The 11,224-nt window shown below is 46.4% G+C and overlaps 1 protein-coding gene across 1 annotated transcript in view; it reads left to right on the top strand.

The window, feature by feature from the left end:
• The window catches only part of arhgap5 (Rho GTPase activating protein 5), a 28,632-nt gene extending 18,937 nt beyond the window's left edge, over positions 1-9,695 (top strand). Inside the window, exons 4-7 of the mRNA XM_037977972.1 lie at positions 5,278-5,355; positions 6,101-6,232; positions 7,665-7,770; positions 7,851-9,695. Of these exons, the coding sequence (XP_037833900.1) occupies positions 5,278-5,355; positions 6,101-6,232; positions 7,665-7,770; positions 7,851-8,187 (653 nt within the window). The 3' untranslated portion in view covers positions 8,188-9,695. The remainder of the gene's footprint in view (positions 1-5,277; positions 5,356-6,100; positions 6,233-7,664; positions 7,771-7,850) is intronic.
• Positions 9,696-11,224: the final 1,529 nt, after the last annotated feature.

Raw genomic sequence — 11,224 nt, 5'->3', positions numbered from 1 at the left:
CTCCTGCTCCTCCTCCTCTCCTCCTCCTCCCCACGTCCTTCAGCTCCTGTTTATTTTTATTTTCCTGCTGTTTTATTTTTTTGTATTATTTGGTTCAGCGTCACGCTGCTGTTTTCCTGTTTTTATATTCTGTACAGTTTTTACCTCCTAACTTTAGACTTTGTGTTATTTTAGCTGTTTATTCATCAAAACCTTCGGCTGATTCAGGAGCTGCTGCTACGACTTTATTTTTGTAATTCTTATACTTTTCCAAATATTAAACTTTATTTACAATGATTTCCCTCTTGGAACAGCTGGAGATCTCTTCAGTTCCTTTAAAACATGGCCCTGTTTTTGTCCTTTATGCTACTTTTAGCTTTTAGCTACTGTTCTGCTATTTGTAGCAGTGAGCTAGCCTTTTGCTCCTGTAGCTTTTAGCTTGTGTTTTGCTCCTTTTCATCTAGTTTGGAGTTGCTCAGTGTTCAGTTTATCACGTCTTTCTTCAGGTTTCCTATCCCGTCCTCTCCGTCCTTCTGTCCCCTCCTTCCTCCCGTCCCCTCCTCATCCTCACACCATCTTTCTGCTGTCATCCCCTTTCCTGCCTTTCTCTCACTTTCTGCTCTCACCTCATCATCTGTTTCCACCGTCTCTTCCCGTCTCTGTCATCACTTTCTTTCCAGAAATAAATGCATGCAGTGTGTGTCTGTGTGAGTGTGTGTGTGTGGGTGTGTCTGTGTGCGTTTCTGACAGCCGTGACGTGTTGTTTCAGATGGACACAAACCTTAAACATTAGTTTGTTTGTCAGAGACAGATTGATTCAGATGGGATTTAAATCTCTCAGGTGTGTGAGCGTGGTGTGGGCGGAGCCTGGGTACGAGCCGGGGTCCTTGCAGGTAGTTCAGGTTTGTCCCTAACTGGGCTGGGACTGATGGGGACTAAACAGCTTTAATGAGGAAGTCTCTAAATGTCTCAGAGGTTCAGTCTTCTCTTCAGTTTCAGCGTGTTTACAGAATTTATGCAACAGAATAGTTGTTGTTTGTCAGCAGAGCAGTCCAGCTGCCTCTGCAGGCCTAAAACCCTCTCTGATGATAAAGAACTGATTAAAAACTGCTCCAGAACTCTCCTGTAGATTACATCATAAACGTGGGGCAGTGCCTGATGGCTCACTGCTCACCCAGAGTTCAGTGAGGCTGTGATGGAAAACTGGCAGCTTCTGAGTCGTTAACTGGCCTCCAGGAGTCCCGGCTCAGAGAGACCCCCACCTTCTTCAGAGCTGCAGGAGCTGCTGAAGCTGCAGGAGCTGCTGTAGCTGCAGGAGCTGCTGGAGCTGCAGGAGCTGCAGGAGCTGCTGGAGCTGCAGGAGCTGCTGGAGCTGCTGTAGCTGCAGGAGCTGCAGGAGCTGCTGAAGCTGCAGGAGCTGCTGAAGCTGCAGGAGCTGCTGAAGCTGCAGGAGCTGCAGGAGCTGCTGGAGCTGCAGGAGCTGCTGGAGCTGCAGGAGCTGCAGGAGCTGCTGAAGCTGCTGAAGCTGCTGGCTTTGTAAGGACAGGGGTTCAGACAGGAAGTGTGCACGTGATGAAGGTCCAGGTTAACAGTAGTAAAGTGTGCACGTGTTAACACAGCTGAGGCTCTGGGGCCTGCTGGGACTGTGTATGGATCTCGTTAGCTGAGGTGCCCACATATTAAATCATCCAGCTGCAGACACACACACACACACACACACACACTCTGCCTCTGGATTGACTCATATCGACCCATGGCTGTCATTAAACTCACAGAGAAACCAGCTGTGTGTTTAGAGAGGGACGGAGAGCGTTAAAGGAAGAAAGACAGAAAGCTGCTCACCTTTGGTTGTTTCTGTCACACATGGAGCTGTGGTGGTTTCTGTGGTTTTCTCACACACACACCCACACACACACACACACCTCCCCGTGTTGGCGGCTCAGCTCGATTCTGAAACGCTGCGTTTACAGTCCACTGGGAAAAATCAGCTCTCTGTCCACACATTTAATTTCAGTTTAGGAATTAATTAGCAATAAAGAGATTTAAAGAGCAGAACAGATGCTGTTTTTACCTGATCGATGTTTCGCTGGCCTGAAAAGAAATGATTAATAATTCTTCTGGAAGCTTTTTGTTCAGATCAGGACATTTATTTTTCTGCTGATTTATACTTCAAGAGAAGAAATCTGTTCACGGTCACAGAGTTTGTGAGATAATTTTATTTTTCATGTGGACATTTTATATTTAAAGGGAAACTGCAGCCAGAACTCCTCAGAAGCTCCGCCCACAGCGCCAGAACAGTTTGTCTCAGTTTGTTTCTGCTGAAACCTGAAGAAAGTTCTGAAGTTGAGATGAGATCAGACTCTTCCTCCGTCCTTTCTCTGGGTTTATTCTGTTTTTATGGATTTAATCTTTCAACTTTGACTCATCTGCAGTTTTATAGTTTTCTCTTTCAGATCTTAGGTGTGTGTTCTTACTGATGCAGCTTCCTGTTGTTTGGGTTATCAGGGCAATAAAATGACGGCAGACAGGTAGAGGGTGTGTGTGTGTGTGTCAGACAGATAAAGAGATGGAACCATGAAGATGAAGAGTGGTGACAGCGATGCAGTAACTGTGTGTGAGGATATTGGATCATATCAGTTTTCATCAGATACCAGCATGCAAACATGAGCTGCTGACTTCCTTTCCTGCGTGTGTGTGTGTGTGTGTGTGTGTGTCCTGTTTGGAAGACAGCCTGTCCTCAGGAGGGACAGAGATGGACAGGGTGGTGACATCTTGTAAAAAGGCCGATGGAGGGTTCAGGTTCAGGTGATGCTGCGTTCACTTCTCCCTCTGTTATAGGAAATATGAGCCTCTTGTGTTGAGCAGATAAAACACTGAAATAAGATGTAAATATTTAAAACCACCTACAGAATTTAATTTAAAACTCAACCACAGTGTTTTTCATCTTCAGTAAAAAAAGAAACCTGTTTAACAGCTAAAGGCAACAAAGATTAATTTAACATCTTACTCTTGGTTTAGTGCATTTAAAAAACAATAAATGAATAATTACTAAGGCTGTATTAAAGCCACAGTAGATCTTCAGGAAAGGAGCAGTTATTCCCTCAAACAGTTTTAAGGTTTGTCTAGTTTATCATCTTTATTATGACTCTACTTCCTGGTTTATTCTGTTCTGCAGTATTTTTGTATATTTCAGTAGTTTGAGCTCCACTCCTGGGTCCATTTCTGTTTTAGTATTTAGTCCTCGTGTGTTTGTTGTACGTCGTGGTTCAGTAATCTGTTTGTTTGGGTTTCCTGCAGCTCCTTCGAGTTATTAAAGTCACTTCAGATGTTCTGTTTGGACAACATCGTCGTTCAGGTTTGAAGTCAACCTGCTGCTGTTTCGCCTCTGACTGGTGGTTCTCCAGCGTGGTGGCAGCGTGTCTGTGGCGTGATCTGAAGCGACTGTGTCGGGGGGAGGGGCGTATAAATGTAGGTGTGTCGTAGTATCGCCATGGGAACGAGCTGCTGATGTACAGGGTGGTGAGGCGTCACTTCCATCGCTGGGCTCACTGACCATCAAGCTGCGTGGCCTCGTTTCTGAAAATAACGGCCCATTTTCATGTGCACGACTGGTGGAGCTGCATTCTAGGCTGTGCACGTTATTCTGCACTTTGAATGGAGACGGTCAGATTTGGACCGGTTCTGAATAATTCTTGTTTGTCGTCAGTGTGATTCCTGGACATTTGGAGCTCCTGCAGGCGTCAGGATGCAGTTTGGGACTATTTCAGGAGAAACATGTAAAGATGCTGAGAAGTCCCTCAACATGGCTGCACTCCTCGGAGGCGTGGAAGTTGGAAGTTGTGAGACGTCCTCGTTTATTTCCTGACACTTTTAGGTTCAGGTTGAAACATACAGAGATAACAGATAAAACCAGCGTCTCTAACATTTATTATTTAAAACAAACACAAACCTGGATCTAACATTTGGGGCCTTTTAAGGTTCATTCTGGCTTCTGATCCGTTAAATGTCTGCTTCAGGAGCCTCTGGGCTTTCTGTGGTCCATGTCCTGGTGTGCAGCTAGCTGTTTAACATCAAACCACAAAATAAAAGCAGATCAGGAGCAACCAGAACGTGACTCAGAGGAACATTTTGATGGATCGCCGCTCTGCCGTGTAATTTGTTTGATATAAATGTCTGATCGGGCTGAAAGTCGAGGCTTTCGGTTGTGAGCGCCGTAATCTGAACACGGTTATTGTGCAGCAGCAGCAGCAGCAGGGCACTCTGTTTAACTGCAGCTTACATTTCTGCTGACTGAACACACTGCTGCACACACACACACACACACACACACACACACTTCAGTTGGTAAATTGGGTCAAGTGGGTTCCTGATTACAGCGAGGTTATTTAGTCATAAGGCTGCTTGAATTGGATATTTATACATATTTTTAGGAAGAGAGTGTAAGTATTTTCACTTTAATCTAAACATATGTTCACAAAGACACAAATAAACACACACACTCCCACACACACACACCCCTACTCGGGCTCACAGCTGACACAATTTACATGAATCCATTAAAGCTGAATTTACATAATACAGTTTCTGCTTAACTGCCTCTGCGCACACTCACACACCCCCACTCACTCACACACACACACACACGCACACACACACACACACCTTGCTGCAGTCTGGATGACCTTGCGAACAGCTCCGGTGCAGAACCACAGCCCCAGTGGATTTTCGGTGTGTTGTGTTCTCATGATGGCTTTAATTAAGTCGCAGCAAACATGGCGACAGCAGCCAGCTGGCGGCGCGCTGACCGACAGGAACAACCGTTTACAGACGAGGAATTAAAGCGTGAACCGCCGCCGATACACCTGAGTGGATTAAAGAGACACGAGAGAAGCTGGAGCTGAGGTTTGAGGCACCAACGAACAAACTCAAAGCCTTCAGTGTTTCCTCCAAACATTCGGTACATTTGTGTTACAGGGTAGAAGATGTGCATTTTGAGCAGAAAACACTCGACATTCGTCTGATAATTATTAGATTTGTTTCAGCAGCGCATCAAACTGATTTATAAACACAGACAGATCTGCAGCTTTGTGTCTCACGACAGCTGTCTGACCGTAAAGTTTCCTCAGCCGAGACATGAGCTGCTGCTAATCCTGCTTTCTTTCCTTTTCACCGGTCCGATGGGTCACCGCGGACGGGCGCAGCTTCCTTTTTATCAGAACTTCGCCTCAAAGCAGCCGAAGTTTCAGCAGGTTTCAGCCTGAACTCGGGTCTCTGAGGAGTGTCTGTCTGTGTCTGCAGGTCTGACCACGGAGGGTCTGTATCGAGTCAGCGGCAACAAGACGGACCAGGACAACCTGCAGAAACAGTTCGATCAAGGTAAAACGCTCACCTGCCCAGTAAATCTGAGTTATGTCCCCATAAACCCAGGCTGTGTGTGAAGTTCACAATAAATTCAGCCTCCAGTGGAGCGATTCCAGGCCTGAGCGCAGCAGCAGCCCACAGAGCCGGCTCCATCGGCTCCGAGCGGAGCCACTGCGGGCAGAACTGCCCGTCACACAGGGCGCTGCGTGAGCTGCAGAACGCCTCGCATCGATTACTGATCACAAAGAAATCCACCGCCTGAATGTCTTTAACCCTCAGTAAATCAGGTTTTATAGCTCTTTAGATGTGAAAACAAAATGCCCGTTCAGCGCTTCGTATGGTTTATATTTCAGTTTCCAGGTCCCAGCTTCAGTAACGTTAGGTAAAAACCCAAACTCTGACGTATTCCCTGCAGTCAGGTTCTGGGAGGTTGTCATTCTCTCAGATTTTTCTCTTCATTCCTCGTGTCGTTTGGGTTTCAGAGAGCAGCAGAAGAAGAACTTCCACACGGCGGATTGGTTTTATCTCGTGTAGTTTCCAAGCAGGAATACAAACAGACCTTTTATTTGACCTTAAATGACGGGAGGGGAGCAGAAACTGGACGTCTGCAGCCTGTTTCTGTGCAGAAGTCTTCAGCCTGTCTGCGGCGGGGTTTCTGATTGGACGGGTCAGGGAGGAAGAGGAGAGCTGATCGTGTCCAATCAGGCTGAATCTGTTGCTGTTGCAGAGGATGAAACTGTTTCTCCCTCTCTCCTCGTAGATCACAGTATCGACTTCGTGGCGATGGACGTGGCGGTGAACGCCGTCGCCGGCGCGCTGAAGGCTTTCTTTGCTGACCTGCCCGACCCGCTGATCCCCTACAGCCTGCACCCGGAGCTGCTGGAGGCTTCAAGTAAGAGCATCAGTTCCATGAGCAGATAACGGGATGAGTTTAACCGTTTGAGACGGTCGTTAACAGTGAAGAGAGTTCCTGTCGCTCAGTAGGGCTGCTTGTTTTAACGAGGCACAAAGACCCAAACCTCAGCTCCTGAAGGTAGAAACATCAGAGCAGCTGGACTGTTGAATATTTGCTGTGAATTCCTCCTGGCTGATTGGAAAATGACCTTGGATTTAATAAATGAACCAAAGAGATGCTTTCAGACCGGACGTTCTCCACAACAGATTAGAACGTGGCTCAGTATGAAAGCAGGTTTCCAGCGGCGTTCACGTGTCGATGAGGCCACGGGCGCCGCAGGATCGACTCTCCTGGGCTGAGACATAAAACTGTGGTCCAGGTTTGGTTTGTCCCACTTTAGTCTCAGAGTGTCTCTGTTCGACTGCAGCTCATCCTGTTTTTTCTCTGCAGTCAGACTCAGTTTAGTTTCCAGCCCAGGTTTTTAATAAACGCTCAGAGTGAGAAAAGTGAGACGACAACACGAATGAGTCTCCACATCCACCTTCATCCTGTCTGCTGTCCCACATCTTCATCCCTGCAGAGGTTCTGTGACGTTTCCACACTTTCGTCTCATCGTTCACACTTAAGAGGCTTTTTTCAGCCTCGGGATGCTGTCAGGCTCTCGGCTCGTCGTTTAGCTTCTCCTGAGAAGAAGCAGATTAATGAACCAAAAATACTCTGAAGGACAGCTGCAGAGAGACGCTCTCATCTCTCAGCTCAGGCTGCACTCGCTGGAAAACAAGCTCTTTTTACAGGTTTTATGGTAAAACTGGAGGAAGGTGTTTAGTTTTCCGTCCCACTCTTTGTGCCTTTTGGCAGCAGGCGATAAGACAACATCGTGGGTCAAACTGCTAACAGGTGCGGAGCTGAAACCAGGCGTGATGGAAGCTGAGAAACAGGAAATAAACAGGAAATCAATGTTTTCCTGTTTCTGCTTCAGTTTGAACTGTTCAAACTTCCAGTTGATTAAAGTGTTTTATTGGTCCTGTGGATTATTGACCTCTGACCTCTGCGAGCCATTAGAGGGTCAGCTTCTGTGGCCGGCTGCTCATTAAGATGATTGATGTTCGGGCTGAATAAATGTGTAAATGGTCCTGAAAGCTCTGCGGTCAGTGGAAGGTAGAAGCTCTGACGTCTCAGCTGCAGCAGTTGGATTGGTGGATGTGGAAAAAGCTTTAATCCTTATTTCAGGTTCATTAAAGCTGCTGATCTGAACCTTGTCTTCTACAGAAGCAGCTGGACTTCTTCTCTGGTTTCTCTCATCCCAAGGGCCTCTTGGATGAGAGGTCAAAGGTCACAGAGAACCCAGAGAAGTCCAGTTGCTTCTCCTGAAGGAGTTAGGATTGTTGTGACTGAGAACCTTCATCATCCTCCTCTCCCTCCGTGCCAGAAATCGTGGACTACATCGAGCGAGTCCAGGTCCTGCGAGAGATCGTGAAGAAGTTTCCCTCAGTCAACTTCCAGGTCTTCAAATACATCATCACACACCTGAACAGGTAAAACCAGCTGCAGCTAGCATCCAGTTCAGCTGCTCAGCATGTTCAAATGTTCAGACTTTTCTCTGGACCCATTTCAGGGTAAGCCAGCACAGCAAGACCACCTTGATGACGCCGGACAACCTGTCCATCTGCTTCTGGCCCACCCTGATGAGGCCCGACTTCGAGAACAAGGACACGCTGTCCACCACCAAGCTGAACCAGGCCGTCATCGAGGCCTTCATCGTGCAGAGCGACTACTTCTTCCACGGCGGCGAGGTGGCCGAGAGCTCCAGCAGCGAGGGGACGCCGCCGCCACACTGCCACAACATGGTGGAGGCTCTGCTGCCGCTGCAGCTGCCCCCGCCTCTGCAGCCGCAGCAGATCCAGCAGATCCAGCAGATCCAGCACTCCCTGCACTCCGAACCGCTCATCTAGGAGCCAGGAGCATGCTGGGAGCTGTCGGGTCGGACCTGATCTGGGAGGAAATCCCGGCTTCGAGGATAAAAATTGCACGTCACCTTTTGAACAGTTTTGTTTTTAGGAAAAGCCTGAGAGCACATAACACTAACCGTTGAGCAGGGTCGGACAGGAAGTCACCTGAAGGAAGAGCACACCAGCCCCGCCCCCTCCCACTTCCTGCTCCGAGAGAAAAGGGAAACGATCCGAGCCGCCTGGTTCTGGCTGGTTCTGGCTGGTTCTGGTCCTCTCACTGACGGGCTGAGGGATTTCTGAGTCTTCCAGCAGGTTTCTGACTCCGGATCAGATCCAGGAAACAAACGGCACACTAAAGCTGACGCTCGCTCGGCTGCTTTCAGCTCGGTTTTTCTTTCTTTTTGTTTGTTTGTTTTTGGAGGTGGAAGCTGGAGCTGTGGTTCTGGAAACTAAATGACAGAACCAGAACCAGAACCAGTACCCCCCCTCCCTCTACATGAACTGAAAGGACAGGAGGCGGTCAGTGGTCCACGTGGTGATTTCATGTTTTATCATCATTTCTGTTTGTCTTAGGTAACGTTTGATTTCCCCCCTGTGTGTGTGTGTGTGTGTGTGTGTGGACTGACCTGTGGTCTGCAGGGGGCAGGCAGAAGGGAAACCTACAGATGCAGAAAGGTGTTTGTCCTCTTTCATTAAAGACAGAAACCCTCAGAGATCAGCTGGAAGCTGGAAGTGAAAGAAACGATTCGACTCTCAGCAGCTGACAGTCTGTGCTTCGTGACCTCTGACCTCTGACCTCTGTGGGGTTTCTGTCTTAAACCAAAGGGTCCAGACAGATATTTGTGTGAAGCTGCCCCCTTCCCCTCCCCATGGTGGCACATGAGCGATGAAACTGTGACGTTCTGGATCGATGCTCCCCTCCTCTCTGAACTTTTTTAATTCTCTTGTTTCTGTTTCTGTAAATCTGCATGTTTAGTGAAAAGAAAAGAACTTTTTTAAAAAAAGGAAACACTTTAACGGAGCTCTTTTTAGGATCATTTTATCTGACTCTTTGGTTTAAGGGCAATATTTCCACTAAAAACAACTTTTTTTTTGTTCCTGATGGAAGAAATCAACTCTTAATATCATATTTTTTGTTACATGTTGAATAGTTTCCCTAAATAGAGGAAAGAAGTCTATATAAGTCTATGTATAAATCTATAAATCTATGGGGGTACGGGATTCTGGTCAGGGGGTGGAAACTCAGCTCAGTAGGACAAAGACGTGGACGTGGACGTGTCCCCGGTTTGCTCCCGTCACTCAGATGATCTGAAAAGTTCATTTCACAACATTTTTCTGTATCCTTCATGTTTGTTTAGGACATGAGTGCAATTCTTGTGGTACTTTAACTTTGGGCTCCTCTGCATTTCAAACCTGGATGATAATCTCTAATCCTGATTTAACCCCTCGTTACTTCACACCCAGTTTTTACAGGAAGTTTGAAATAAACCATGAATTAATACGGAGCAGCTTTTCTGCTTTCTGGGCTTTTATTTCTTTTACAAACACAAACCGTTAAATTCTGGACGAATCTCAGTTGAAAATCCTTCGTTTTTTATTTATTTTACTTTTAATTTCAGGAAAAATAAAATGAGGCACATCAAAGAAATGACAAATATTTCATCATGTTGTGTTTTTACAGGAATCAAACCAACCTTAAAGACTAAAGGGACATTTCTGACATTTTGACACGAGGACAGGTAATATCTTACCTGCTGTAGATGGCTCTTTGAGCAGGACTGATGAGCTAAAGGCTAGTCCTCATCAGTTGATATAAAACCTGTTTTTACCGATTTCTGAGGGGTCTCCAAACAGCAGCAGCAGCCGGCTGTAGCACTCCTGAAGCGGGCGTGTTCTTCATCTCGGCGAGCTGAGGTCCGGATTGCCGCCATCTTTAAAAGCGCTCCCCGTGGCCGTTAGCCTCACATACGGAGTTATTTCAGCCTAAATATTCCTGCAGGAAGTGCTACTGCTAGCTGCTGCTGCAGCCCTGAGGTCTGTGTAAAGAACCATGTAATGAGAAGACCATTCTTCATCATTCAGACTAGCCTGTAGCTCATCAGTTCAAAGAGCCATCTACAGCAGGTAAGATGTTATTTATTCTGTTCCAGTCAGGTGATCAGAGGTCAAAGGTCAGCAGCTGCTGTTTGTTTGTAGTTTTCCATCAATCAGTTGTTTTATTGATCTGTGTCCAAACTAACATTTACTACAGGAAATAGAGTTTCAGAATAAACCTCAAACTGTTTTTTTCCTTAATGCTCTTTTAAATAAAGTTAGTAAAATAATAAAAACTGGACACTGATATTTACTGTGGTTCCCAAAAGTATTCACCCCCTGGCCATTCTCTCAGTTTTGTTGCCTTTTAATCTGAAATGTAAATGTTTACGAACATAACTACTTTTATTTTGAAAGAAACACTGAATCAGCTTTAGGAGCGCGTCCATCATGAGGACTCCTCAGGTGTGTCTCCATTTCTGAACGTTGCTCTGTCCATCTGTCCTTGAACCAGTTTCTCAGAGTTCAACGCCCCACATCATGATGCTGCCGCCACCGTGCTTCACTGTGGGGATGGCGTTCTCAGGTTTTGTCCTTTTGATGGACAGATTAAACTATAGATTTTACTTCAACAAAACAGACTTTTCTGTTCCTAAAATGTTTAAAATTAAATGATTAAACCAGAGTTCCAGACAGAAAGCTTCTTCCTCTTCCTCTTCCTCCTGATGTCAGGTTCAGCTGTTATTCCTCCAGGCAGGATGTTCAGAAGAGAAATCCTGACATCTGCTGGTTCTGAAGCAAACAGCGCCACTCTGGCTTTAAATCTGTCCCCGTCGGGACATGTCCTGTCTTTATTTAGACAGTCAAGAGGAAAGGACCAAATAAACCAGACTGGACATCACGTCCGTCCGTCACTCTGGGACTCAGGGCTCCAGATTTCACAGGCGGGGACACAATTGGAGTCAAAACAAATAAACATAAAAAATCTGATAATAGTTTCATTTAA

The sequence above is a fragment of the Kryptolebias marmoratus genome, linkage group LG10 (genome assembly GCF_001649575.2).
Source record: "Kryptolebias marmoratus isolate JLee-2015 linkage group LG10, ASM164957v2, whole genome shotgun sequence".
In the NCBI taxonomy this organism is placed as follows: Eukaryota; Metazoa; Chordata; class Actinopteri; order Cyprinodontiformes; family Rivulidae; genus Kryptolebias; species Kryptolebias marmoratus.
This window is presented reverse-complemented; position numbering and strand designations above follow the sequence as displayed.